Below are 25,681 nucleotides of genomic sequence, written 5' to 3' on the forward strand. Positions count from 1 at the left end.
CCACCTATATAATGATGCATACAAGACTTTTTAACATGTTAATTTGAAGAGTAAAATTACAGCCCTGCCAGTGTGGCTGGGAGTTTTGCCACTGATGCCAGTGGGATAGGATCTCACCCAGAGGCACAGCATAAAGCAGGAAAGCAGGAGTAAAAGCGCATGGCCAGGGCCAGCACTCTGTAGGTATTTTAAAACATCTCTTTGTCAACCACAAGTCAATATTTATCTGATCTGCCTACATACTTGTGTCTCCCCATTGTCATTATAATACTTCCCAAGTATTAAAACAGAACTAACAATTCATAGCCAGCTTCTACCTAATTCTTCTTCAGGGAAACACTTAGGTTAGTGGGAGTGTGCCTCAGTGAGGATGTCAGCATCCAGATGGTAAGAATTCAGGATGACTGAGATTTTTTTCCCAGACTTACTCTAAACCTAATAGACACCCCCCCCAAAAAAAAAAAAAATTAAAAGGGGGTGGGTGATTTCTACCTATTGTTAATTTTTATCTGCCTTGTCCATGTGTTTGAGCACTCCAGCTCTTGGTCTGCCTTTATTCACTAAGGTTTCCAAGAAAGCCAAAGAGGATGTGGGGGGAATCTACTTCTAAGAATTTACCATTTTCTTGACATTAGCTTAATACAGCTGTGACTTTAGATTGCATTAGTAAATTATTTTATCAGAGGCATTCGCACACAAAAACTGCATGCAGTTTCACCCCCATATTTCCTTATGCTAGCTTGACTAGCAAAGCATTAGATAAAGCCAGGCCTGAGGCCTTCCTGCTGCTATGTGGAACAGGGAACACCAGACTAAGCAAGCCCTCTCGCCTTACAGGGGAATCAACACCAGATCCAAACCACTGGGGAATGGGAGAAAAAGCAAGGCCAAAATTGCAGTGTCATTGAAAAAAAAAAATTGCAAACCGGCTTTGAAACGTGCCAGATCTGAAGGAACTTTAAGCATCGCCTAAGTCAAGACTGCAGTGGCCCTTTGTCTCTGTGAAATAAGGCTGCGTGTGGAAAGGATGGTGCCTGTCGTTTCTAGCTTAGAAATGAGCTGACCCTAATTAGTTTGGAAGCGTGGGGGAATTTTACAAAGGTGCTTGGGGGCCCAGGGGTCCAAATATCCAGCAAAAGGAATTTGTGGGAACACCTGGAGAGGCCAGATGCCTAACACTCATTGAATCAACATGAGCAATTATAGGTGGTACATAAGCTGATGATGAAAAGTCTGTGACCCCTTTTCTACTAAGGAAAGTGAAGGGATTTGTGGAAGTTATGATCCTAATATAGACTAATTTCTGGAATGAAAGAAACATTTCATGGTCAGTTTAGGACACAAAGAAAACTCATTGATGGCTTTTGGACATTTTCTTAGGAAGATAATGATCAATCACTCTGCCTCTACCACCTCCCCTCAACCAAGTTTTGAATCATTTGTCAAATTCAAACCACATCCATCACAGGAGCAGAGGTTTCCCCAGACTTGCACTCCTGCGGTTTTAGGGAGAAACGGCACTGGAATAGTGGACAGAGACACAATTTGGGCTGCCTGATGGCCCTACTCAGAACATGCTTATTTCCAGGCATGCTGCTGGCAATTCCACCTCTTGCCTATCCAGTACCTAACAGATATGGGCACGGCTGAAGGATACAGCAGCGTGGGTTTGGGGGGAAAAGGGAAAAAGAGATACTTCCAGGATGGAATAGAGGATTGTAGGAATGACCAGAGCACATCAGTGTTTGGGCCACAAAGAGGATGGAGGGTTTGAGGAGAAAACTTGAGGGCAGAAGACTGACCATTGCAGTGGAAACTGCCTAGTAATGTGGAATAAAAATCTATAGGAAGCTTGTTTTATCATTTGTTCTGCTCATAGAACAACTTGTTTATTCTTGCTCAAAGCAAGAGTATGAATCATTTCTCTTCTATTCCTCTTATAGAACAATGCTCTAATCACCTTTTCCTGAGACCTACCTCACATTACCTTTGAAGGCCAAGAAAAATACTCAGTATTTGGCTTCTTGAAGGATTTGCTTTAGAAAAAAAACCCAAAATGAAACAAATAAAAAATTCAAGAACTGTCCCACACTTTGTGTGGCCCATACAGATTTTCTGACATTTAGAAAAGGCAGTTCTCTGTAAAACCACTGGAAGCAACATCAGTGCTAAGGACTAGATGAGTAGCATTCTGAGTGTTTAAAAGAAGCTAGTTATAATCTGCCTAACTGCAAAAAATGTTTTTAAAACTTTAACTTGTGAAACTACCAAAATATCTCACTAATAGTTGGTCAGCATTCAGCTACATTTTCACAAGGGAAGAAAATCACCTCTGGGCTGAGGATAAGCGTGAAAGATGAGAATACAAAGGATAACTTTTGAGAAAGCTGAAAATAGTGCCTTGCGCTGAAAGCATTTCCTCAACAACAGGCGTCACTGTCATGATGGTGGATAATTTTGCCTCCAGCATCAACAAAGCTAAGAGTGCAGTACAAATTCCACGACCGGGGGTGGATAACGATGCTATGAGAACACAGCTCTGTTTTCAGATGCCAGCCTGAGTTTGCAATCCTGACAGCCAGACAAGTCTTGTTTTGACTTGTAAGCCAAGGGAATAAGGTCTGGAGGAGCAACTATAAGCACAACTTTTACCATCATTCTACAGACAAAAATCACATCTCACTGCGGAAGATCATACTTAGACTTACTTCAGCTGATAGCCCTTTGAGGCGGTGGTGGCTTATTAGTTATACAGACAAATGTCAGAACTGCAGTTTTCCAAACAAAAAGTCACTGACAGGACGTGAACAAAGACAAACTGAAGCCTCTGCTGAAACTGCCGTAGAGTAGGCACAGAGCCACTGCATTATGAGATGTCTCTGGTACCAGGGGAAAGGACTTACTAGTATCTATAATACCTGGAGGGATGATAAAGATTTGGTAGGGTAGAGCTGCAAACACCAGCACGCTGTGACCTGGGACCACAGAGCCTGATGGTGGGATGTGGGCTGTGCCAGAGGGAGGGGTGGGACTCGACTGACAGTTTTGCTGCAATCCCTCTTCTTCACTGTTTGAAGACACTTCTGGCTAGATGCAGAAATCCTATGGCCATGCAGTGAAAACAGAAATCCCACCAACTCATCGGTGTCATGGCACATCGTATTTAAACAGGTTTTGTACAAATTTTCTTTCCCAGCTTCATCCCATATATTTTCATTATCCTCAGTCATTTTCTCAAAGTACTTAGAGCCCAACACTTACTTTCATCTGCCTTGGCCATTTTTTGGCAATTTGCATTTTTCACTGTTTATATTGCAGAAGAAACCATTAAAGTTTGTATGTTTTAATACCAAAAGTTCTGAGTACTCTTTTTATAAGATTCTTGCATTTTTGTTTTATTTAGTTGACATGTTACTGAACACATTATTTTGGATCTAACACTTTTGTACTGAATGTCAGACCCAACCACCCACTAACCTCACAGGGAACAAAACAGAGCTTTCTCAGCTTAGCTGGAAGAACCAAAGGTTTTCAAGTACGGTGAAGAGATGGCCAAGTTCTGTAAAAGGTGCTCTTAGAAACCAATGCATGAGAGACTATGGTTTTCACAGCACTTGAATCTTTTGCTGTTGATTTAATGCGTATCAAAGTTCAAAGAAAATTAATTTTGAATAAATTTTCTTAGAAAACATTTTTTGCAACAGGTCAATAAAGAAAGAATCACAAAGTTTCATCAGGCTTTGCTCTGCAGCAGTAGGAACGGTCGTGTTTGTGATGTAAAGCCACGCATAAGTACAATTCACATTGAATCTCTCCTAGATTTGATCTCCATTTGAGACGTAACAACATAAAACCAGCTTGATTTGGCACAACAGGAGTCCACACAGCTGTAATGGGTCTCAAGCCTGCATGGTTTTTTATGCCTCTTCTGACTATGAGAAATCCTTTCTATGCAAATATCCTCATTAGTTTAACCGAGCAGTATAGCAAGATTGTAACAAGTTTCTGAATACCTCCGCCAGCCTTCAACGCACTGAATGCACAGCGGATTGTCTGTGCACAGATGGTCTTAAAAATGTAAAGCTCCAGAACACAGTATGTGCTAAATATATAAGTCCTTTAGGGTCCAAACTGCTCATCACCTCCCATAACTTTAGGCACAAGAAAAAATGGAATCGTAGACCCATGTTTTTATAATTGTCACATAATTTTATTATAAAATCCTTATTATATATACGGTCATATTTTCAGTTTTAGAGAATGTAAGTGCAAAAGCAAAGTGAATTTTAGAACTTGGAAACATGAAAGCATCTCCAAAAACTGCAAGAAAGAGAATGTGCTGAAGCTGCGGCTGCTGTCTTGGGTAGGAATAATTAACTTTTCTGTTTGCAGTGTAAGTAACCAGATAATGCTATGTAATTGCTTATGATTTGCATTGCTTGGAACGGTATTGCTAATTTTCAGTGATGATTAGCATGTGTTTTAAATAATTATTCTGTACCATATCACTTGGACACTTCAATTGCACCCACATCTACTGTGAAATTCCTAGAGGTGTTCTCAACATTTCTGGTTATTTGTAGGCTATACCATACTTTGGCTGTTTCAGTGTTTTGGGAACTAACAGCGGAAGAGAAATTAATAATGCTGTGTTTAACTATCAAACTTAACCCCTAAGAATTTTTAAAAGCTTGACTGTCATAAGAGTTGACCTGTCTGATTTTATTTACAATACCATATACTAGACCTCTGGAAAAAATTCTGATTGTCTCACCAGCAGTCTAGGCTTAAACTGGTGAAAACTTCTCTTTATCTGGGTTGAGTTTTACCTTGATGTACTTGAAACCATGGAAAGGGTTTCTAGCACTTTTTTTACGGCGGCTCCCGTGTCTGGTGCACTTCTGCTTACAGCAGTCAGTGCCTGGACTGAAGGGATGACAGAAAGACAAGGGAATTGCGCAGCCACTGTAAATCACCCCTGCAAAAGCGCCTGGGAGGGTCTTTGCTAGCAGTAACCAGCTTCTAGATCGTTATAACCAGCTCTGCTGGAAATGGTCAGCCTTTGCTACAGACCATGGGCACTGCTGGAAGGGCGCAGCTGATCAAACATCCTTTCTCTTTGCTTGTTTTATTCTGAGACATCTCCTGGTGTGCTCTCTTAAATCCTCATTCAGCATGTGAAAAACATGTCAACATGACAGTTCTTGAGTAATTATCATCAAATACAGTGTAATACCCTACTTTTTACAATTTCCTTGTCTTTCAAGCAAGTTATTATTCTAGAAAGGTGGGTTTTGCTCCAAGCCCACGTGCGCAGAAGGAAGCCTGAACATGGTGTGTGGTCTTTAAGCAGTCAGCTGCTAATGGGCATCTCACACCCAGCATGTACAAAACTGAGCAAAAACTGTTGGAAAACAGCTGCTGATTTTAATCACATACCTTTTCTGGAGGAAAAGTAATTGACACTGTTGCTGGGGAGCAGCAGCTTCTCTTGCCCTGGCAGAGACCACTTCCAAACGCCCTCCATACACTGCACGTTTTTCCATGGTTCTTCATCCTCTTCAGAGCAGAAGATGGGTTTGAAAGCCTGACCCTTGATAGCTTCTCCTTAGTGACACATGACATGCATGAAAACTCCTGACATAATTTTTGAAGCTGCAGCATTATGTTTTCTAAATGTTTATCGCTGCATTGTGACAGCATGAGTCACTGCTGTCAAACACTCGTTAGGAATGCAACAGACTGAGGGTATTCTTCTTTCCTCTGTTTCTTTGCAGTATGGAGCTGGGCACTGGCAGTGCAGGTTAACCTGGCCATCAGGGTTGTTCTGACCCTGCAGAGACTCAGTCAACGAAAAGCATCCTGAGAAGGGCAACAGTGACTTTTGCTGGGAGCTGCTGACTTGTTAATTTTTTTTTTTTCAGGTAATTTATGAGTTTCTGTTTGGGAGTTAACCGTCCAGAGAAGGATGGGTGGGAGTGGAAAACGAGCAAGGAAGTGGATTGAGGCTAGTGCAGCCAGTTCATATATTTATTTTATCTTTAGTTCACAGATTTGTTTGTATGCATGAACTTTGGCTAACTAATGCTTTGTAAACCAATAAAAAATATATACTCAGTCAATTCATTCAACTATTAAGAACTTTGAAATTCTCTACTTTTTATTCTCCTGCCACCCACATTACAGATGTCATCCTAAAACCATAAATAGCTCTTGGGTTTTTTGCTTTATTTCTACTATTTACATGACAATCCTTAATGTCATTGATCCTATTTTAAAGACAGCAAAAAATCCCACACCCATATGTCAACGTTTTAACATTGATTGACTGGCAGTAAACCAAGAATACATATGTACATTTTTTATGTTATAGTAGATAGAAACCATCATTAGGAAGTCTGACAGTGTTTGCCTTGATTCACTAGAAATAATACCAGTCATCCACTTCAAACACTGGAAGCTATGAAATGAACTGTACGGGGCAGTAAGGAAACACCTTTTATATTCTGGGAATTTTCCCTGATTCTAGCAATTAATACTCAGCTACTGATGAAGCAAGGGTACTGCTATTCTTACATATGGATAAGTACAGTTGAGATTACTATTTCTTTCAGGTGTGACCAGTGTATTTCCAGAGCCTCAGGCTGTCCTGCCCTTGCTTTCTGAAGCAGTTTGCAACCCCTTAAAAATGTGACCATCTGCAGACCGTGGTAAGGAAGGAAGGAAAAGGGATCCATAAGGAAGACAGAAATATAGGGTTTACAAAACCTCTTTGTGGAGCCATCACTGAATTCAGATGCAGGCAGACTGAGGAGATGGCTTGCCTGGGCGGCTCCCTCAAGCCTCTTCAGAATGCAGTCATAACTGATCCTTTACCTCTAGTAACTCATAGTAGGAGTGATTTTCTACTATGCCTCACGGTCAGAGCAAACATTTTGCTCTTGAGATGTATTTAAATATCACCAAATGGCAGGCATTTTCAATATGTTTTTCAGGAGAGAAACATGGCCATACTTTGTCATCTCCCTTTAAAGCAAACTTGGTCAACTGTTTGTACACCTATTTTAATAATCCTTATTTTTAACTATTTTAGTAAAAATATTTCCTCTGCATCAAATTGCTAAATGTCAGATGTCATCCAAGAGGCGACCGATCACACCTGACAGGAGCTGCTGAACCCTCTGACCCAGAGAGTGGCTGTTGCAGCAGCATTTACAGTGCTGCAGCCTGACCTGTGGCCCTTGCACGGACACTGTGCAAGTCAACAAGCTTTGAGACATCCATTGATTGTTTTAGAGAAGACATGTATGCCCACCCTGTTATCTCTATTTGTTTGTGCTCCTTTGGGGAATATGTATTCTTTTGAAAGACAATGGCAGCACCTACAGATCTTTTAACTATGTTTGTTGACCATCCACCATGGATCATCCATCTGGGTGGCAGCTTTCCTGGAAATGGCTGAAGAAAGAATCATGTTTTAACTCCCTCCCTTAGCAGTCTCTAGCAGTGCAGGAGTTGAGAGAAGTTGCATTCCCTGGGTGCTTTCTTGCATTGGCATTTACAAATCCAGACCACAACTATAACTCAATGTACATGCTTCTAGCAGAATTAATATAAAAATGTTGGATGAGCTTCTGAAATCTTATTTGAAGCCTCAGTCAAAGAGACAAGACTATAGAAATAAATAAAACAAAAATATTGATCTAAATACACTGGGTAAAAATATTTCTCTGAGATTACGGGATGAGGTTTTTGAGGGCAGAAGTGTTTCCAGAGACCTGAAGTGGCACAAAGAAAATTTCTCCCAAATACGGTATTTTTCTCTCTACTCAAAAAAGTCAGTATAGATCACATCTCCCAAAATGACATATATGATGATTTCTAGTATGAAGAGTGAATTGCCTCTTCTGCTGTTGATAAAATCATCCAAAGGTCTCTTTTAAAGTAACTGCCAAACCGAGCTTGTTTTTCACTGATCTTATAATCTGCATATGAAAGAGTTGATCTGGAATGGGACCTCAGCCTGGCTCTTGGTTATATTCCCTCAGGTCTAGAAGTGAAAAAATTATGCACGCAGGGCCTGATTCTGTACTCGCTAAGGAAGGTGCAACTAGGGCAACTGCAATGAATCCAGTGGAATTCTTCCAAATTGGCATTCACTAGTGGGAGTACAAATTTAGTCCACATTTTTCTGGGGAAAACAATTGTGAACAAAAAAATGGCAATTTAATCCATTTTCAATTATTCTTACTCATAAAACTCAGGAACCATATACTCTTCAATTAAAGTAATTTGGATTTCAAATTAGGATGAAGGAATCTCTTTCTTGACTCAGCTAGAAACACATTTTTCACTAATTGAAGAGTTTTCTCTCCAAATGTAACATCCTGAGTTCTCACCCCCATCAGAAAGACATCCCAACTGTTAGTTGGTTCTGTTCCAAAATATTTAATATCTAATCAACCCATTAGAAACAAGCTTCTCATCTTCCTTTCCAATATTATGAAAATGAGTGGGCCAGCAGAACAGACTATGCAGCAGAAGTATGCCAAGTACCAAATCAGATATCCCTTTCCTTCTAGAGTTACAGTCACCCTTGGCAGGGTGAGTTTAGAAGCTGGCAGCATCCCTTTTGGCAGTCTCCGTCCCCTTGTAATGCTGGAGATCCGTTTGCTGTGTCTGAGTCGCTTGGCTTGTTTGGCAGTCAGTTAGACTGCTATTGTATCCCCTCTAAGCTGCCTCTTCAGGAGGTTGTGGAGTCCTGGTCCGTTGGGTTTCCTTCGTAAGGAAGCTCTTCCCAATCCCTGGTCCCCTTGCTCTTCCCTGAGCATCTTCATTCCTAGAGAAGAGGCACCAGAAGCCCACACAGTGCTCCGTACGTGACTGATACAGTGGCAAAACGATGTTTTCTCTTTTCATCTATAATTGTTCCTAATTTACCCCTAACACTTGGTTTGCTTTTCTGACTGATATGTCTTTTAAAAGCAGAGGCTGGGCTCCTCCAGGGTTGCAGAGACCCAGGTAGGAAATGCAGAGGCTTCCAAGAGGTGGGGAGAGCAGGAGGTGACAAGGGTAGAATGCAGCCCTGCCACTCCAGAGGCAACTCAATTTCTGTGTCCCCTTACAAGCTACCTGAGCTCAGGTGAAGCTTATGTAGTTTCTTCTACTCTCTGCAGGAGCTTCTTGAGCACAAAGCTGAAATAAATCTACAATAGGAAATACTACTATTTGAAACTAACCTCGAGCCCAGAGGAATTGATAGAAACGATCCCTTAGGCTTCAGCTATATACAGATCAGGTTTTAGGTTCATGTCAAGTGATTTTTAAATTCCTTATTTCTTGTGAGATGATGTTAAAGTTCGTCTAAAAAAGAAACTCCCATGTGCTCACTTCAGCTCAAAACAAACAAAAAATTACAATTTTAATATCTGACTATACACAATAGTATGAATGCAAAAATCCCCATGTCTTCATCTGTTTCTCATTCTGAATAAAATTGATTTAAGCACATATACATAATATTGTGGTCTGAGCAATAGCAGTTGTTTCCAAGCTGTCTTTAAAAAATATGTCCCTGTCATTTTCAAGGATGAAAACTTGTCCCCTTTGAAGCTGATGAAAAAATTCTTACCAGCTTCACTGGAGCAGGATTTTACTTCAGAGACAACCATCCCTATTTTAACTTAACGTTACCAATGATATACTGTAATAAAAGCAGTAACTGAAATATGTAGTGTATTTTAAACAGAGGTCCCAAAGCACTAAATAATCTTTTAAAGTGATTCCATATAGGAATAGCTTTTCCTTCTCAGAACAATGCAAGGACAATGTGGGTAGAAGAAAGTAACTGCCCGAGAGCAAATAGCCATGCTGGTATTCACTAATTACACTAATCACCATTATTAGTAACTATTAATTTTGGCTGTATTTGCCCACAGAGCTGCTTTAATGTGGCCAGCATAGTCATAACACTTAGCTAATTTTAAGCCCCAAGGTGCCGCATGGGACACAGCAGTCCCGCATCCCGACATGCCCTGCTCCGCAGAGATCTGTCTCCTTGCCGAGGCTGCTGCAGCAGCATGCTGCACCAAGCAAGCCCAAACAGGCTCTGCCAGCCCCACACTGCCACCTAAATCATCATCCAGTATCGAATTCAATTTTCACTGTTACTGTGATGTGCAGAAAACACAGTGCTGGCCAAAACAAAGGACTTCTCTGAGGTTTTCTCTCTTTTTCTCTTTTTTAGCTTGGTCCTCTTTGAAAAAACAACAGTTAAACCAGTGCAATTCCTGTATTCTTTTCTCAATTATATCATCGGCAAAGGGTCTGAAGAAGTACAGTTTGCTCAGTAAAAGGTAAATTTTATAAAAATACATTTGTTCCTAAAGCTGCATCCAACCTGGAAGACTGCACCAATTTAAATACTGTTTTCTATGAGATTAATTAAATCCCTGCAAACACCCAGGGCAGATCTGCCCTAACACAGAAACACAGTTCCTGCTTGAGGCAGCTGTTAATAAAGTGCCATACACGAGAGAGATGCGGGCTCCTTCAGCTGTGCTTCACCGTACTGCAGAGGACCCAAGGGGCGCATGGCTCTGGAGCCCAAACGATGGATCTTGATACTCCCATTAGCCAGATTAAACGTAGGTCTGCACAGGCAATACTGGAGTCACCTCTGCCCGAACTGTAGAGTTAGCCCTCATCTGCCCGCAGCTGAAATAACATTTGTGAGATAGCAAGTCTGTGGTGATGCTCCTCGTTGCTGTTAAATCTTGGCTATTTGAGAAGGATATTGCACTAATGGACATACCCTCACAATTTTAAATTGTTCCTCATCTTTTCTTAACCAAAGCTTGTAATGCAGTTACCTGTTTGGCATGCACTGAAAACAGAGGATTATGGAAAAGAAACGGATGGGAATAACCAGAAATTACTCCCACCAGAAATGATGTAGTCATCCCCAGCTTTAAACCTGCATCCCTCACCCTTTTATTGCCAATAAACCTATTGCACAATTTGGCATCAAATTGATGCCAACGAGGGTGTCTCTGTGCTTGGGGCTGCAGGTCAACACTGGGTGAGGAAGAGAAGCTTAAAGCTTGAGAGAGGAGAGGAGAGGAGAGGAGAGGAGAGGAGAGGAGAGGAGAGGAGAGGAGAGGAGAGGAGAGGAGAGGGGAGGGGAGGGGAGGGGAGGGGAGGGGAGGGGAGGGGAGGGGAGAGGAGAGGAGAGGAGAGGAGAGGAGAGGAGAGGAGAGGAGAGGAGAGGAGAGGAGAGGAGAGGAGAGGAGAGGAGAGGAGAGGAGAGGAGAGGAGAGGAGAGGAGAGGAGAGGAGAGGAGAGGAGAGGAGAGGAGAGGAGAGGAGAGGAGAGGAGAGGAGAGGGGAGGGGAGGGGAGGGGAGGGGAGGGGAGGGGAGGGGAGGGGAGGGGAGGGGAGGGGAGGGGAGAGGAGAGGAGAGGAGAGGAGAGGAGAGGAGAGGAGAGGAGAGGAGAGGAGAGGAGAGGAGAGGAGAGGAGAGGAGAGGAGAGGAGAGGAGAGGAGAGGAGGGGAGGGGAGGGGAGGGGAGGGGAGGGGAGGGGAGGGGAGGGGAGGGGAGGGGAGGGGAGGGGAGGGGAGGGGAGGGGAGGGGAGGGGAGAGACCTCACCAGCAGAGGTGAGTGGTCAGTAAAGGCACTATCTTTCACACATTCCTCGTTGCCTGAGGCAACTGAAATAGCACCGTATTTAGCAGCTACAGCACAATAAAGAGTATTCTGGGGGGAGAGGGGTGTCAATATTTTACCTCTGCATCTGCCTCTGCATCTTTCCTATTATATACATTAAGAGAACAATATATTTTGTATATGGCTGTGATTGACAAGGAACTGCTTGTAATTGTAATCCTTTTTGTCTTCTTTTTCAGCTCTCTGAAATGGCCTGCAAATATTATTGAAAATTAACATTCCCTTCTGTACTGAATGCAATGGACGGCACATGCAATAGCTTTTCCAGCAGTTCCAAGACAGAAAAGGTAAAAAAGCACTTTAATTATAAATTATTCAGAAATACATTATATGAAATAAAATGTTAATGTGAAGAAAGCAGAAGATGATGTTGCAGCATCTGACAATAAAATGATAGGGCATAAAAATAATGCACAGCTTTTGCCACCCCTCAAAAGTGAGTGGAAGTGGGGTTGGAGGAGGAAACTTGTCTAAATGAATTTGAGTGGAAGGATAAAAAGCAAAAGTTCTCTTTTTCTAAATATTTACCAAATGAGCTCTAGGCTTAGTTACTTATTGCACTCTAGAAAGTCATACAATAAGTGGGCTTTTATAAAAGTAAAAAGCTCCTGATATTAAAATATTGTCAAAAAGCTTCTGATGTCAACCACAATAGTATATTAAATCACAAGGACTTATGCGAAGAGCTGTCTGACTTCAATGACCTTTGCATCAGTCCTAAACAAGATATTTAATTGTTGACATGTACAGAAAACGTAAGCATAAAGCAGGGGTTTTAAGTTTTTTACCACGAATGGGCTAGCATCTGATCCATTCCTGCCCTGCACATCCATCGGAGAGAACTTTCTTTCTACCTGTAAATAAAAAGCAAGATTTCAAATCAAATTTCATTAAACATACCTATTGTACAGCAACACAGAAATTCTGAAGAATTAAACCAGCTAAACAAGACATTATTGCTGCAGGGATGTATGCCAGCATGTCCCTTGTCAACAATGGGAGGATTCTTCTACGAGGTTTTGGGCTTGGCACATCGGTCAGTTCATTTTACACTGTTACAGCTCTTCTTAGACCAAGTCTTACACCAGCATAAAACTGGCACACTGCACTGGGTAAATCAGGCCCAATATTTAAAATGCTAAAATCAATTCTTACCAGCCACAGAATGATTATTTTAAGTGGAAAAATGTGTATTTCATAAGGGTTGTTTGCCACTTTTGCTCAGAATTCAGAACACAACTTTTGTGGAATAACATCCAAAGTCTCCAATAGTGGTTCAGCCAAAAGTCAGCCCTCAGAATCGGCTCAGTTCCATTTCAGGGGTTTTTTTTACAATAACTAATACATCTTTCCACTAAAGAACAGTGCCTACAAGAGGACAGCCCAAAGAACAAACGCTCATTGTAATTAAAGTGACTGAAAGGGAGAATATATCTGCATCTTCAGAAATACAGTAACTCTTCCAAATATCGGAAGAAACTTCTTTTCTCTTCAATCCCAGCCTATGAAGCCTTTAAATTCAACATGAAGATGTTTCCCAGTACTCATGGTCCAACTCCTTGCTGCTTATCAAGAATCCTGGATTTAGTCACCAAAGGAATCCAGCCAAGAAGCCTCCTTCAACTCCAGGCCCGGCGCTCTGCCAGTCCGAGTGACCAAGGAGGAGGGTAGCACCACGTCACAGGGCGTCGGAGCGTGTTGCACAGACAAACACCATGCCCGGTGAATCTGCAAACCCTCAGAGAGCTACAGCTCAACACTATCCTACGCAGATAAAGCGGCCAGGGGATACAAGACAGCTTATTCTTCAGGCTGTCACACCAGGTTTTCAAGCCTTGCTCTGAACTATAATATCGCATTATACACGTGACACAACGCTGGGCTAAGACAAAAGGGCTGAAATCATTAATGGCTTCGTTCCATAGTAAGGTAAGTGTACAGGAATCACCGCCGCTGTGGTCCCAGCCTCATTTCCTCTCCTGACCACACAGCCACCAGCACTTTTCCTTGCACTGGCTGCAGACCTCATGCACCCAGGCAGCGACCTGCTTTGCTGAGTTGTTCCAGCAGAAAAACTAATAAAAAAGTAAACAGTGTTCAGTTGGATCTTCTCCATGAACTGACTTGCTGTGTCATCACATTAGCTCCTGTGCTAGCAAAGGGCAGGGAGAGAACCTGCGAGTGCCATTAGATACACAAAGAGGTAAAAATGAGTCACACCCTTCCACGGAAAAAAGCAGCATCTTACCAGGCGTGGGGACCACGCGGCTCACATGTTCCATCAAAACATTCCCTAGGGACCACACAGCACAAGATAACCATGCTGTGCAGGATCTAGTTATACCGCATTGTGTTCACAGGGGTAACTATGAGCAAAGAAGTTTCTGTGACTACACACCAGGTTTTTTTATTCTGAGCTTTATCAAAAAGTTTAAATCTCATCAGAATTTTGCATTTAACATTTTTTATTATTGTTATTTTTCAGTTGTGCTCAACTTTGCCATCTATTCTGTGTACTTTTCATGCCAGAATTACAGGAAGCTTTCCCAATGCTGACTTTCATACACTTATTAGGTGGAGTTTCAGTTGACCTCAAGGCAGATACACATCAGATAAGAAAACTCAGAACACAAAAGACAGGGGCAAAGCAGTTTGAACCAGAAACACAGCTGATGTATCTGGACCTTATTAAAGCATTTGATACAGTGCCTCAGAAATTTTTACTTGAAAAATTATTTCAGATTTGCTTGGATCTAAGGACTCTCACATATTTTGAAAATTAATTGGAAGTTGTAGGGTTATGAAAGTGGTAATAATATTAAGTGGAAGGGCGGTGCCTGGGATAATTTAACATATATCTTTTAACAATGATCTAATTAAATAGGAAGATGACTCTAACAGTAGCAAGGGAAAAAAACAAACCACCAGAAACAGACATTTAAGAATACCTGAGTAAATAAGCTGAGACTTAGTGTAAAAAATGGAAGATACCAGAGTTATATGAAACCAGTCCAAATTCATCAGGGATGATACGCAGCACCAGGAAAACAGTAACACTGGAAAAGTCCTCCAGGTGACGGGCAGATTAGCTCTCAGGTTGCAAACCAGTGTGGACTTTTTAAAAGGGGTGACTTTTGATTGCACATGCCAAAGTAGCTGTGCCCCATGGACAGCGACAGCAAAAGTAATTTTCTTTCTTCTTCTTGGAGACTGAACCTAGATTTTTAAGAGACTTTAAATCATCTCCTAGGATAAATTCGAAAAAGGATCTGGCTCCCTGTACGAAGAATGTTCCTACTTTTCTCTCTTTGACTTTATCCCATTATTTCGGTTTATGCTAAGCTGAAAAACTTTAAGGAAGTTCCTTTTTTGCCGGTTTTATTGTTCAAGGACCCATGGCCAGTCTTCAGATCTGTCACCACAATTTAGCAATATGTGCCTTTTCATCTTTCCAAGTCAGTCTTTCTAAACAACAATTTCCCCATCTTGTTTGGCTCTTCAAGAATGTGCAGGGCTCAAGAACAAAGTAAGTCCCAGCACAGGCAGAAGGGTCCAATACCGAGCGGGAGAGGGAGCTCCCCCAGCGTTTGCTGTACGCCTGGTACAGCACCATCACATGGTAGAGGAGAGGGGAAGACGTCGGAGCTGAGACACCTCTCAGTCCAGAGCTGATGTTCCCCAGATGCAGGTTTAGCAACACGGCAGGGCAACGCGGCGGCATGCCTGAAACATGGGCCTTACCTGCCTAGAGCTACCCCCACCCGCAAGTGCATTTTCAGAACTACAGAGAGAAAGAATTAACTTTGATGGCCTTTGCCACACCTGAAGATAATGGAGTTACTCCAGACTTCCCTGATGTGACAGAGCAGGATGTGATGTCGTGATATCTATCAGATAGTTTAACATATGACACTGGAAGCCACAAACACTTTATTGTTTGGATTGTTATTCATTAAACCGGGCAAAAGCTCTCAATCTTATAGCAGTGTCAGGATGTAAATAAAAACATCAGCAGCTCCTCCCACCTCCGTTTTCCAGAATAAAATACATTTTCACTGTACATAATGACAGAAAAACATAGTGCCCAAAAGGTTCTTCCCGAAGAGCAGCAAAATGTGTGTTAGGCTGCGAGCGGTAACGCGTGGAGCAGCTGCTAACCTGCCAGCACCGGCCTTCCCACGTTAACCCTCGGTTCGCCGTGTTCGCTGCCTAACGGGCGCCTCGTAACCGGCACTGCCGCTCCCCACGCATCACCGCACGGGGAATCCTCGGAAACCGTTCAGATCAACGATCTGAAAAACGCAATTCGGGATCAAAAAGCTACCCGGCATGTGCCCCCCGCGAGCGTTTCCTAGAGCCGCCGCCGCCCCACGGCAGGGCGGGGAACCCCGACCCCGACCGCCGGCGCGGCCGGTGCAGCGGCGGACAGGCCGCGGGGGCTCGGCCCGCCGTGAGGCCCCGCGGATGCGGCGCCCCGGCTGCACCGACCGCGGTGCCGCACGCCGCTCCGGCAGCCCCCGCCGCGGGGGCCGCTCCCAGCCCGCGCCGGGCCCCAGGCCCGGCCGCCGCCGCGCACCGGCCGCCGCTCCCGGGGGCGGGCGGCGCCGATCCCGCCCCCTCCCGCGGCGGCCGGGGGCAGCCGCCAGCGCGGCGGGCGGCGCAGGCAGGCAGGCAGGCAGGCGGCCGCCGGCCCTGCCTCCCTCCGTCTGTCCGTCCCTCCCTCCGTCCCTGCCTCCCTCCCTCCCTCTCTCCCTCCCCGCCGGGCCGCGCCGCAGCCCGCGGGCGCGGCCAGGAGGCGGCGGGGCCGCGGCTCCCCGCCCGCCTGCCAGGCGCGGCGCGGCCCGGGACTCTCCGCCTTTCCGCGGCTCTCCGTCCCCCCTCCGGCGAGATGTTATGGCCGAGCCGGCGCAGAAGGGCGGCGTAGGGCAGGGCGGGCGGCGGGAGGATGAGGCGGCGGCGGCGGCCGCCCCCAGCTACGAGGACTACGAGTGCAAGATCTGCTACAACTACTTCGACCTGGAGCGGCGGGCGCCCAAGCTGCTGGAGTGCCTGCACACCTTCTGCCAGGAGTGCCTGAGCCAGCTGCACCTGCGGGCCGCCCAGCAGCCGCCCGCCGCCGCCGAGCCGGGGCCGGGGCCGGGCCGCTCTGCCGGCGGCTCCCTGGCCTGCCCGCTCTGCCGCCACCGCACGGCGCTGCCCGACCACCGCGTCCACGGCCTCCCCGTCAACACCAAGCTGGCCGCCGCCTGCCCGCCGCAGCTGCGGGCCCGCGACCCGCTGCCCCAGGACAGCCTGCCGCCGCTGCCGCCCCGCCGCCCGCCCCGCGCCCGGGAGGCGGCGGCCGCCCTCGCCCCGCCGGCCCCCGCCCCCGCCGGCCGGGCCGGGCCGCGCTCCTCGGGCGGCGGCTACGAGAGCTGCCAGAGCTGCAAGCGGGCGGCGTTGAGCGCCGGCTGCGTGTGCGTCGTCGTCTCCTTCCTCTCCATGGTGGTGCTGCTCTTCACCGGCCTCATCTTCGTCAACCAGTACGGCGGCGACGCCGGGCCCGGCGCCTCGGCCTCGCCGTCGCCGGTGGGGCCCATCTGCCTGTCGGTGGCCAGCATCCTCGCCCTCTTCTCCGTCGTCGTCACGTGGCTCATCTGCTGGCTCAAGTACCGGCCCGAGGCGGCGGCGGCGACCGGCGGGGCGACCGCCAACGGCTCCGCGCGGGGCCGGGCGGCGGCCGCCCGCAGGAGCGACACGTAGCGCCGGCGGGGCCGGGGCCGGGCGGCGGCGGGCGCTGAGGGGCTGCGCGGGGCGGGGCGGGCGGCGCGGAGCGGGCTGTGAGGGGACTGGGGCCGCCCGCTGGCAGGGGAGGGCGCGGCCGGGCGGCCCTGCCCGGGCCCTGCCCGCAGAGCATCCCGCGCTCGGCGGGTGTCGGCGCCCACCCCGCCCGGGGGCGGGAGGACCCGGCTGAGGCCGTGGCGGTCACGGGCCCGCCAGCTGTGGGCCCGGGGCCTGCCGTGGCGGCGGCGGGGCGGCAGCGCCCGGGCCCGCCATGGTGACAGGCCCCAGCCCCCAGCCCGGCCGCGGTGAGGGGCCCCAGGCCCGCCGCCGCCGCGCTGGCACGGTGGGCCCTGGCACAGCCCGAGGGGGTGGGGGTGGGTGGGCTGCGGGGCGGCCCGGCCGCTCCGGAGGGAGGGCAGGACGCGTCTCCCCGGGCCCGAGGGGCCTCCCTGGGGAGCTGGGCTGGGCGGCTGGGGCGCTGCCCGGAGCGTGCCCCGGCTGTGTGCTCCCTGCTGCACAAGGACACAGTCTCGGTTGAAGAAAACTGGCTTACTGTTGCCCCCACCTGGAAGATAATTGGCGAGATTCACTGTGGTTAGGAGCAGAACAGGATCACGATGTTAAATGCGTTTGGCGTTTTCCCTTTCATGAAGTTAACAAGTACATATAGAAGAAGCTGTAACAGAAGTGTATTATCTTAAAGAGACTGAGCCAAAGTTTCCCTACGATGTATTGAGTACGGTTTTGTTAGAATTTTATTAGAAGGCCATCGGGGCCTCTGTTGGTTGCTTAAAATAAGCTTTATTATTTAATTCTTTGAAATTCTCATTTAATGTGGGAGACTGAAACACTACACTGCACACTTGAAACAATTTATGGAAGAATATTTAATTAATGGAGCTCTAAAATAGAGCTAAGAGACTCCTGTGGTAGAGAGTAATATTTCACTGGCCATTGATTTCAATTTTTACACAGTAAGAGAAGCCCACATTAAAATATGGACTTTCAGCATCACTGTAAAAGTGGAATGCAGTAGCATAATTTGTGTATTGAACATTTACCTTTGGTCGAGGTAGCTATGATAAGATGGTGGTTTTCCCTCTTGGTAAGTTTCTCTTCTGTGTTACCAGTTTCTGTAAAGGCCAGTAGAAAACGATGCTGTTCTGTGAGGTTGGTACATCAAAGATGTCTTTGAAATGTGACGAGATGCTCACGATATGAAATGGAAAGACATTGCCATACCGCTGGTTTTGTAGTATATTAAGGAGAGCACTCTATATAGATACTGTTCTGTGTTGCAGGATAATTCATTTGGTGCCTGAATTTTTTTAACTTAATTAGTTGTTATAATCTATTCTATTGGGAATAAGATAATGCTGCTTATTCCGTGTTTCTACACAGTACTGTAATGGAATGAGGTAATTATTTTCGTGCTTAATAATTCAAGAATTTTAAAAGTGATCTTTTAGTATGTGTATTTTGCAAGCTGTCTGCATGATATTCTGACAAGTATCCTCTTAATAGACCTTTACTTGACCACTTCTATTTATCACAAGTGCAAAGGACTTTACTATGTAGAAATGTAAAGGCAGCAGGTGAAGATGTGTGATGTATTTTATGACTGCACAAGTGATGTGTACTGTGCGTTGTCTTGATTATCACAAATCTGTGAAAAACAACCCTCTGACACCCAAAAAACCCCCACCAACCCAAGCAGTATTTATACAGACTCTGTTACAATGGACACAGTTTGTGGAAACAGTATATGAGTTTTGTGTCACTTATGTCTATTTAAAAAGATCCGCACCAGCCTTTTAAAGTTGTAGATCATAATATAAAGGCTCTGAGGAGATAAATTACTGGGATCAACTGTGGCTCTGACCGTGGTTTGTGTATTTAGACCAGTGTTTTCAAACTTGGAGTTGCTCGTTAGCCGTGTAAAAGGTGTATGCCTCCTAAAATCAGGCCTGACCATTAGCCCCTGTTGACTTCAGCAGTAGTTGTGGATGTTCTGCACCAAAGAAAATCACGAGACTTTTATTTAAGCATCTAAATGAGAATTTAGATGGTTGACTTCAGGTACAAACATTTGAAAATTTTGGCCTTAACCTCTCTGTTCTTCAGTTAATGCATCTGTAAAGTTTGATAATAGCATTGACCTACCTCACAGGCAAGATGTGAGGCTTTATTAAAGTTTTTAAGCAATTGGAGATCCTTGAAGAGGAGGTGCTATAGAAGTGAAAGTATTATTATAAATGATACTGTAGTAAGAATAAATATATGTAAATTAATGGACATAAACAGCAACAATGTTTTCTAAGAAAAATAAATATATAAAATATGTACATGTGTACATCATATGCACCAATACATGATTTACCTGTTTGTGCTTCTACTGCAAATGCAGCATGCATATCAGCATTTCTATTCGATCAGGTGAGCTCCAGGACCTTGCAGTTCAGGTGAGCCCAGCCAACAGCCACTGCTATAACTCCATCTCGTGTAGACATGCCGAAGCTCGCTCCGCGCGCGCCCGCAGCCCAGCTGGAGCTCGCGGCGCAGCTCTGGCTTCGCGTCGCTCCTGTGGGCTTTCTGGCTGCAGCGAGCCGCTCGCCCGCGGCAGGTGCGCTGCCAGCGCCGTCTGGGCCAGCTAGCGAGCGCGCACGGCTTGGGTATGTGTACAGGAGCTGCAGTCACAACGGGAGCTATTCCGTAGCTGCACCCTGAAATACTGATTACAGTAAGAAATGTATACTCCATCCTTTTCTTCCCACATCATAGCTTTATTCTTGCCTTTTCTCTGTAAACAGTATTTGCCATTTTGACTAAACCAATGGTTTCAACTGGGATCCACGGACTACTTCTAAAGGATCTGCGAAAGGTAAGTAAGAAAAGCAAATCAATCATCAGAAGCTTAAATTTGTTACGTGAGGGTCAACTTTAAAATGTTTAGAGGTTGGCACATTACAAAAAGTTGAAGATCACAGGCCTAAACGGGATTTTCAGGCTTATTCACAATTGAACGATCATCTTACGTATCAGGTTTCTACCCATATATTTGAAAATATTTCAGAGCCAAATTAAAATGGACAGTCTGACCGTATGCCAAATCCTTCTCTCTGTTTACGCAAATTTTGGGAAACTCCACTGGTTTCAGGAGCGTTAGTCTGGATCCACATCACAGTACCAGTCAGAAAAAATCATGCATTGTATACATCTCTGGCTACTGTAGAATCCCAGTATTATATTTGTATTTTGGGTTCCTTTGAGTGTACAGATTGTTTGTCCAAAGCCAAACTTTGCTCAAGTTTCAGTAAAAAAAAGTTAAGTAAAATACAAAAAGAGAAAATCTGTGTGACTGCTGGTGTTTTATTATTGTAACTATTTCAGTTAGAACACTCGTGTTTTCTAGTTGTTTAAAAATGCACAGGGATAGGCAGCTGAAGGGGTATGCATCAGTTACACTACCCACACATCCTCCAGAAAAAACAGTGCTTTGGGAAAGCGGAGAAGGTGGGGTATGCCACAACACCATGGGGAAAACAAAGGGAAATACAAGCTGCTGGCGCTTTTTTAAACTTGCAGGGGGTTTGGGGGGGGTTTTGTTTTTTTTTTTTTTTACTGTGCAACATTTCTCTGCGTTACACAGTCTGGGGCACAAACACCTACAGCCAAGAAGTGGAAGCACCAGGAAAGTAAACAAAGGCCTGAAGCTTTCTCAGGAATTTTTTGACCTCTGCTAGATCACAGGCTGCATGAACTCTGAAAGATCTTCCAGTCATGCCAAAAGACCTTAAATATTTTGTGGCAGCAAACCCCTGTTCATACTCTACCTGAATGAAGCATACAGGACTCCAGGCTGCAAGATTAGATTGAATATTAGGTTCATGATTTGGAGGCTGCCAGACACCGGCAGTATTAGCCCAAGAGAGGGAGGAGAAAGGTAGGAGGGCAGAACCCAGTTTACCAAGACACAGCCTGGCTGGGTACTCACGTACTGCAAACTGTTCCACCTCGCCTGGGACAGGTGGCTGCTGTCTCTGCTTGGGGAAAGCTCTCACGGGAGCTGGTGGCCATCACAGGATAAAGCTATTTGCAGGGAAAATCTCAGTACACGCTATTTTCAGGGAGCTTCTGCCAGTTGCAATATATGGGGTTTCGTTAGGACAATCCCACGTTACAACTTTCCTTTTTTCATGTTGCCCTTCTTAATGTGCTCAAGAATTCAGTTTTTTTAAAGCACCATTATGTTTTCAACACATATGTACCTTCAGTGCCACAGTGTAGAAATTTTTATTTCTGCTCTCTCCGTTGAAAGTGTCTCTGGCAAATACTGCAGCTGCAAAGAAGAAATCATACTCCTTTCTGCATCACTAGCCCACAAGTAGTAAACAATCATACAATGTTAATTTGCACAACAGCAGGTATTAATCTTCTGAAAGATAGGTTTGACAGAAAAACATTTCATAAATGCATGGAAGGAATAAAAACCTCAATTATCTAGTTGTATTGGTTAGAAGGCCTGCATACAGAGGTTAAACCAGGACAGGTACTTTTATATTCTTTTATCATGCAAAAAGCAACATAGCAGTTACTCTCATATATACGATCATTAGAAATGTACCACAAAACCAAATAATAAAAAAGTAGCTAACAGCAGTGGGTACCTGTCGTGTTGTACGTCCCTGCAAGTTAGAGCAATGGCCTGAATTTCTTACAGTGACTGGTAGTTTGCATCCGATCTATTTTTGTCTGGGTCGAGACAGCATTTTGGAAGCACATTTTGAAAATCAGGCTCAATAATAGTGTTGTGGGCTGAGAACCCCAGAAGACCATCTTACTCTGAAAAGTGAGTTTCTGTCTGTATTTATACTTTTAAAGAAAAGAATAAACTTCTGTTATTTTCTCCTTGCACTGTAAAAATACATTATTAAAACATGGTGGATCACAGGTGCATATGGAAATACTGTTGCTTCTTAATGCTCTTGTTTTGTAGCTCAAATTACCGTTCACAGGGATTCAGGTTGGCTTTCAAGGCTTACGTCCCCAGGTAGCTTATTGTGTGTAACACTTTGTATAACACGTCTTCTGCAAATGGTGGAAGAGTGAGTTGCCTGCACACAGGCAGTTACCACAGACCAAGGAATATAGGTATAGTTATATGGTTAATGTGGATTTTCAGCCAAAATCCTACTTCAGTGAGCAATTTCACTGGAGCGGGTGAACTGTTCCAACTGGCCAAGACTGCTGGTTGTGCAAACAGACAAAATCCCACTGAATGGGAATTTCAGGGGTGTGTGAACTACACATTTCTCTGGAAAAAGCTGTGCTATTGTGTATTCAGAGCTGGTGCTGAAAACCTTTACTTAGGGGAATAGTCTTTGTGAATCCCAAGGGAAGGTGCTGTTGCAACTCCCTTGCTCATGTTCATGACTGTGCAGACATCTCTTTCCTTGTGTCTGTGTTCTGTGTGTCAGTGAAAATTTAACAATAGCTGAAGACGCCAATATTTACGTACACATGTGTACATTATTCAGAGGAATGGTTATTAATCATCTCTGACCTGCAGGCTTAAGCATAAACAGTGCATTTTATATTAATATGGTGCACGAGATGTTTATGGACATGATATTGAGTGCCTAACATTCACTGGAAATAAAAGTGGAGGAGAACTGTTTGCTTAACTTCAACAGAGCTCTTCATGTTCATTTAAATCCTCCTGAGCTCAATGGTCCTTTTCCCTGTGTTGCAGACGTTTTGTAGCTATAATGCCCGTCTGGTCTACTGGTCTAGAGAATACGCTTTATCTCACTGGAAGCTAGGTCATTTTGTTAGCATATTATATTGCCAAAGAAAACTTTAATCTTTGTTTCCGTTAACCTCTGCTCATTGAAACCACATCAGAGGCGGCTCCCTGTCTTGCCTGTTGGTGCAAGGTCTTCACACAAACTTCACAGATGTTCCCTTCGTGTCACAAACAGGTCAAGGTAGCAATGGGTCTTTCACAGCTACGATTTCTAATGTTTCTGAAGGGTATTTAAATGTGGTGGCTCACTTATTAAAGCTAGAACACCCTGCAACTTATCCTGCTTCTGTCTGTTATCCGGATGCATGTAGAAATGGAGATATTTGGAAGAAATGCCACAACTGTGTTAAAAAAATACAGTTTATGTCATGGGGGATACTATATTCATGCTAGACGTATTCGACAATGTTTGTCTTCTATCAGTGCAGCATAAAATCCTTTCGCCTGTGTTATGGGGAAGGAGCAATACTGGCTCTCTGTTTGGTGTGTATCTCTTCTTACTAAAACCACCCAGGTCTGAAGCCGGTCTCCCAGCTGGCGTTCTGAACTGCTCTCAGGCTTACTTTTCACATATCATGCAGATTGTGAGCTTTTGGATCAAGGTGATTGTAATCTTTTACAAATAGCTTCAGTTGAAAAATCTCAGCTATTTTAAGGAGCTTTTTACAATAAACAAATATTCTGAGGTTGATTTGTCTCACTGGATTATGAAATTTGGGAGGAATTGCTTGAAAGATTTTAACCTTTTTTAAAATTATTATTCATCCCCCAACCTACTCCTGATTTGTCAGGGAATCTAAATCTCAGACTTCAGTTCATTACAGTTCCAGATATAAGCAACGTTTCCTCATCCTGCTTCCAAGTTGTTTAATCATTTAGTAAAATCTAACAAATCCATTTCAGTTATTTTTTAACCTTTTGATTAACAACAAATAACAATAACAGCATTTGGGGTTTGGGTTTTTTTAATGACTGAAATTTGAGAAATATGCTTGAGATACAAAACAAAATTTGCTTTCCTTTAAAATGGGAAGAATGAAACTTTTTATGACTTAGAAAATGTGATGATGAGCATAATGCCAGCTTGATTTCCACATTGTAAATAAGGACTTGTTAGGTGGGTGGTTAATATTAGGGGACAGAAAAATATCCTTCTATGAAAAAAAGCTGTAACTATTGAAAGGTTTGAAGTAAATTAAATGAAACCTTAAATATAAGTAATCATTTTAAATCCTTAAAAGTAAGGATTAGAAGAAACCACACGTTCCTCTAATCAAGTAGCAAACGTTTCTCTCTGACAATAGATTTGAATCTCCCTGTATTATTTAAGTATCAAAATCGCATGGAAAGTAGGTGACGGTTTAGTTGTTCTGGGAGTTACTTCTGCTTTCTTCCTGAAGGAGAGGGAAGAGTCTCTCTTTGGTAACGATCCCTAAAAACATTCTTCCAGATGTTAATTAAGTCATGTTGTCCCCCCCAAAACCCCGCCCTAATTTCTTTATTTTCTACGGGCAGTTGGCTTACTTTCTGCCCAAGGCAAGACCCGGGGGTGCTGGTCCCCTCCGGAGCCGGAGCCACCCTGGGGCTCGCCCGAAGGGTAGCCAGGGGCCTGCCGTGAAAGCGCCAGAACCCCCCAAATCTGGGGCGGTGCTCGTTGCCGTTGTGTTTTACTTCACCCAGCAGTGCGATGGCCCTGGCACCGGCAGCGCCCGGGGAGCGGCATCTTTTCGTTCCAGCCCGGGGGGCGCCGCTCTGGGGATGGGCGGCGGGCGGTGCCCGCTGCGGGGGGGGAGGCAGGGCCGGGCCTTTGCCCGCTGGGGGGGCGGGCACGGCATGGCCCGGCACTGCCCGCGGGCACCGGCGGGGGCCCCTCTCCGGCGCTGCAGGCCCCCGCGGGGCGCTGGCCCACGGCTCCCCGCCGGAGGAGCCCCCGGCCCGGACATCGCTGCGGCCGGAGCCGCCGCCGGGAGCAGCCGCAGCGGGCAGCCCTGGGGCAAGGCGCCGGCCCTCCTTGGCCCGCCTTCGTCTCTTCTGTCTTGCTTTGGTTTTGACTCTTCTTTTCTTGGTTGATTTCTTTTGCTTTCTTGCTGTCCCTCCTTCCTTCTTGCTCTTTTTTTCTTTCTTCTTTCCCTCTTGGTCATTCTTTCTTTCTTTTGCTTTCTCTCTCATCTCCTTTCTCTCTTTTTCTTTCTTTCTTTCTCTCTTTTTCGGTTTCTCTTTTCCCAGATTTTAATCCAGTTTAAAAGAATAAATGGTGAAATCATACAGCTGCGGGCGAAATCCTGATTAATGAATTCAATGTCTGTGCTACTAGGGCCGCTTTCCCCTGAATATCGTTAATTCCTGGCTCCATCGTGTTGGACAGACGGCGGGGAGGGAGGGAGGGA

At 45.1% G+C, this 25,681-nt stretch overlaps 1 protein-coding gene across 1 annotated transcript; it reads left to right on the top strand.

Annotated features, from left to right (window-relative positions):
• Window positions 1-16,537: 16,537 nt before the first annotated feature.
• On the top strand, window positions 16,538-17,467 carry RNF228 (ring finger protein 228). Its single transcript, XM_074877715.1, has one exon. It carries the CDS (start codon window positions 16,619-16,621, stop codon window positions 17,465-17,467), a length of 849 nt encoding a protein of 282 aa, XP_074733816.1. The 5' UTR covers window positions 16,538-16,618.
• Window positions 17,468-25,681: the final 8,214 nt, after the last annotated feature.

This window comes from Strix uralensis, chromosome 9, assembly GCF_047716275.1.
Source record: "Strix uralensis isolate ZFMK-TIS-50842 chromosome 9, bStrUra1, whole genome shotgun sequence".
Classification (NCBI taxonomy): Eukaryota; Metazoa; Chordata; class Aves; order Strigiformes; family Strigidae; genus Strix; species Strix uralensis.

Excerpts from the sequence above, each read along its gene's own strand:
- RNF228 (XM_074877715.1), top strand. The coding sequence starts at position 16,619 with ATGGCCGAGCCGGCGCAGAAGGGCGGCGTAGGGCAGGGCGGGCGGCGG.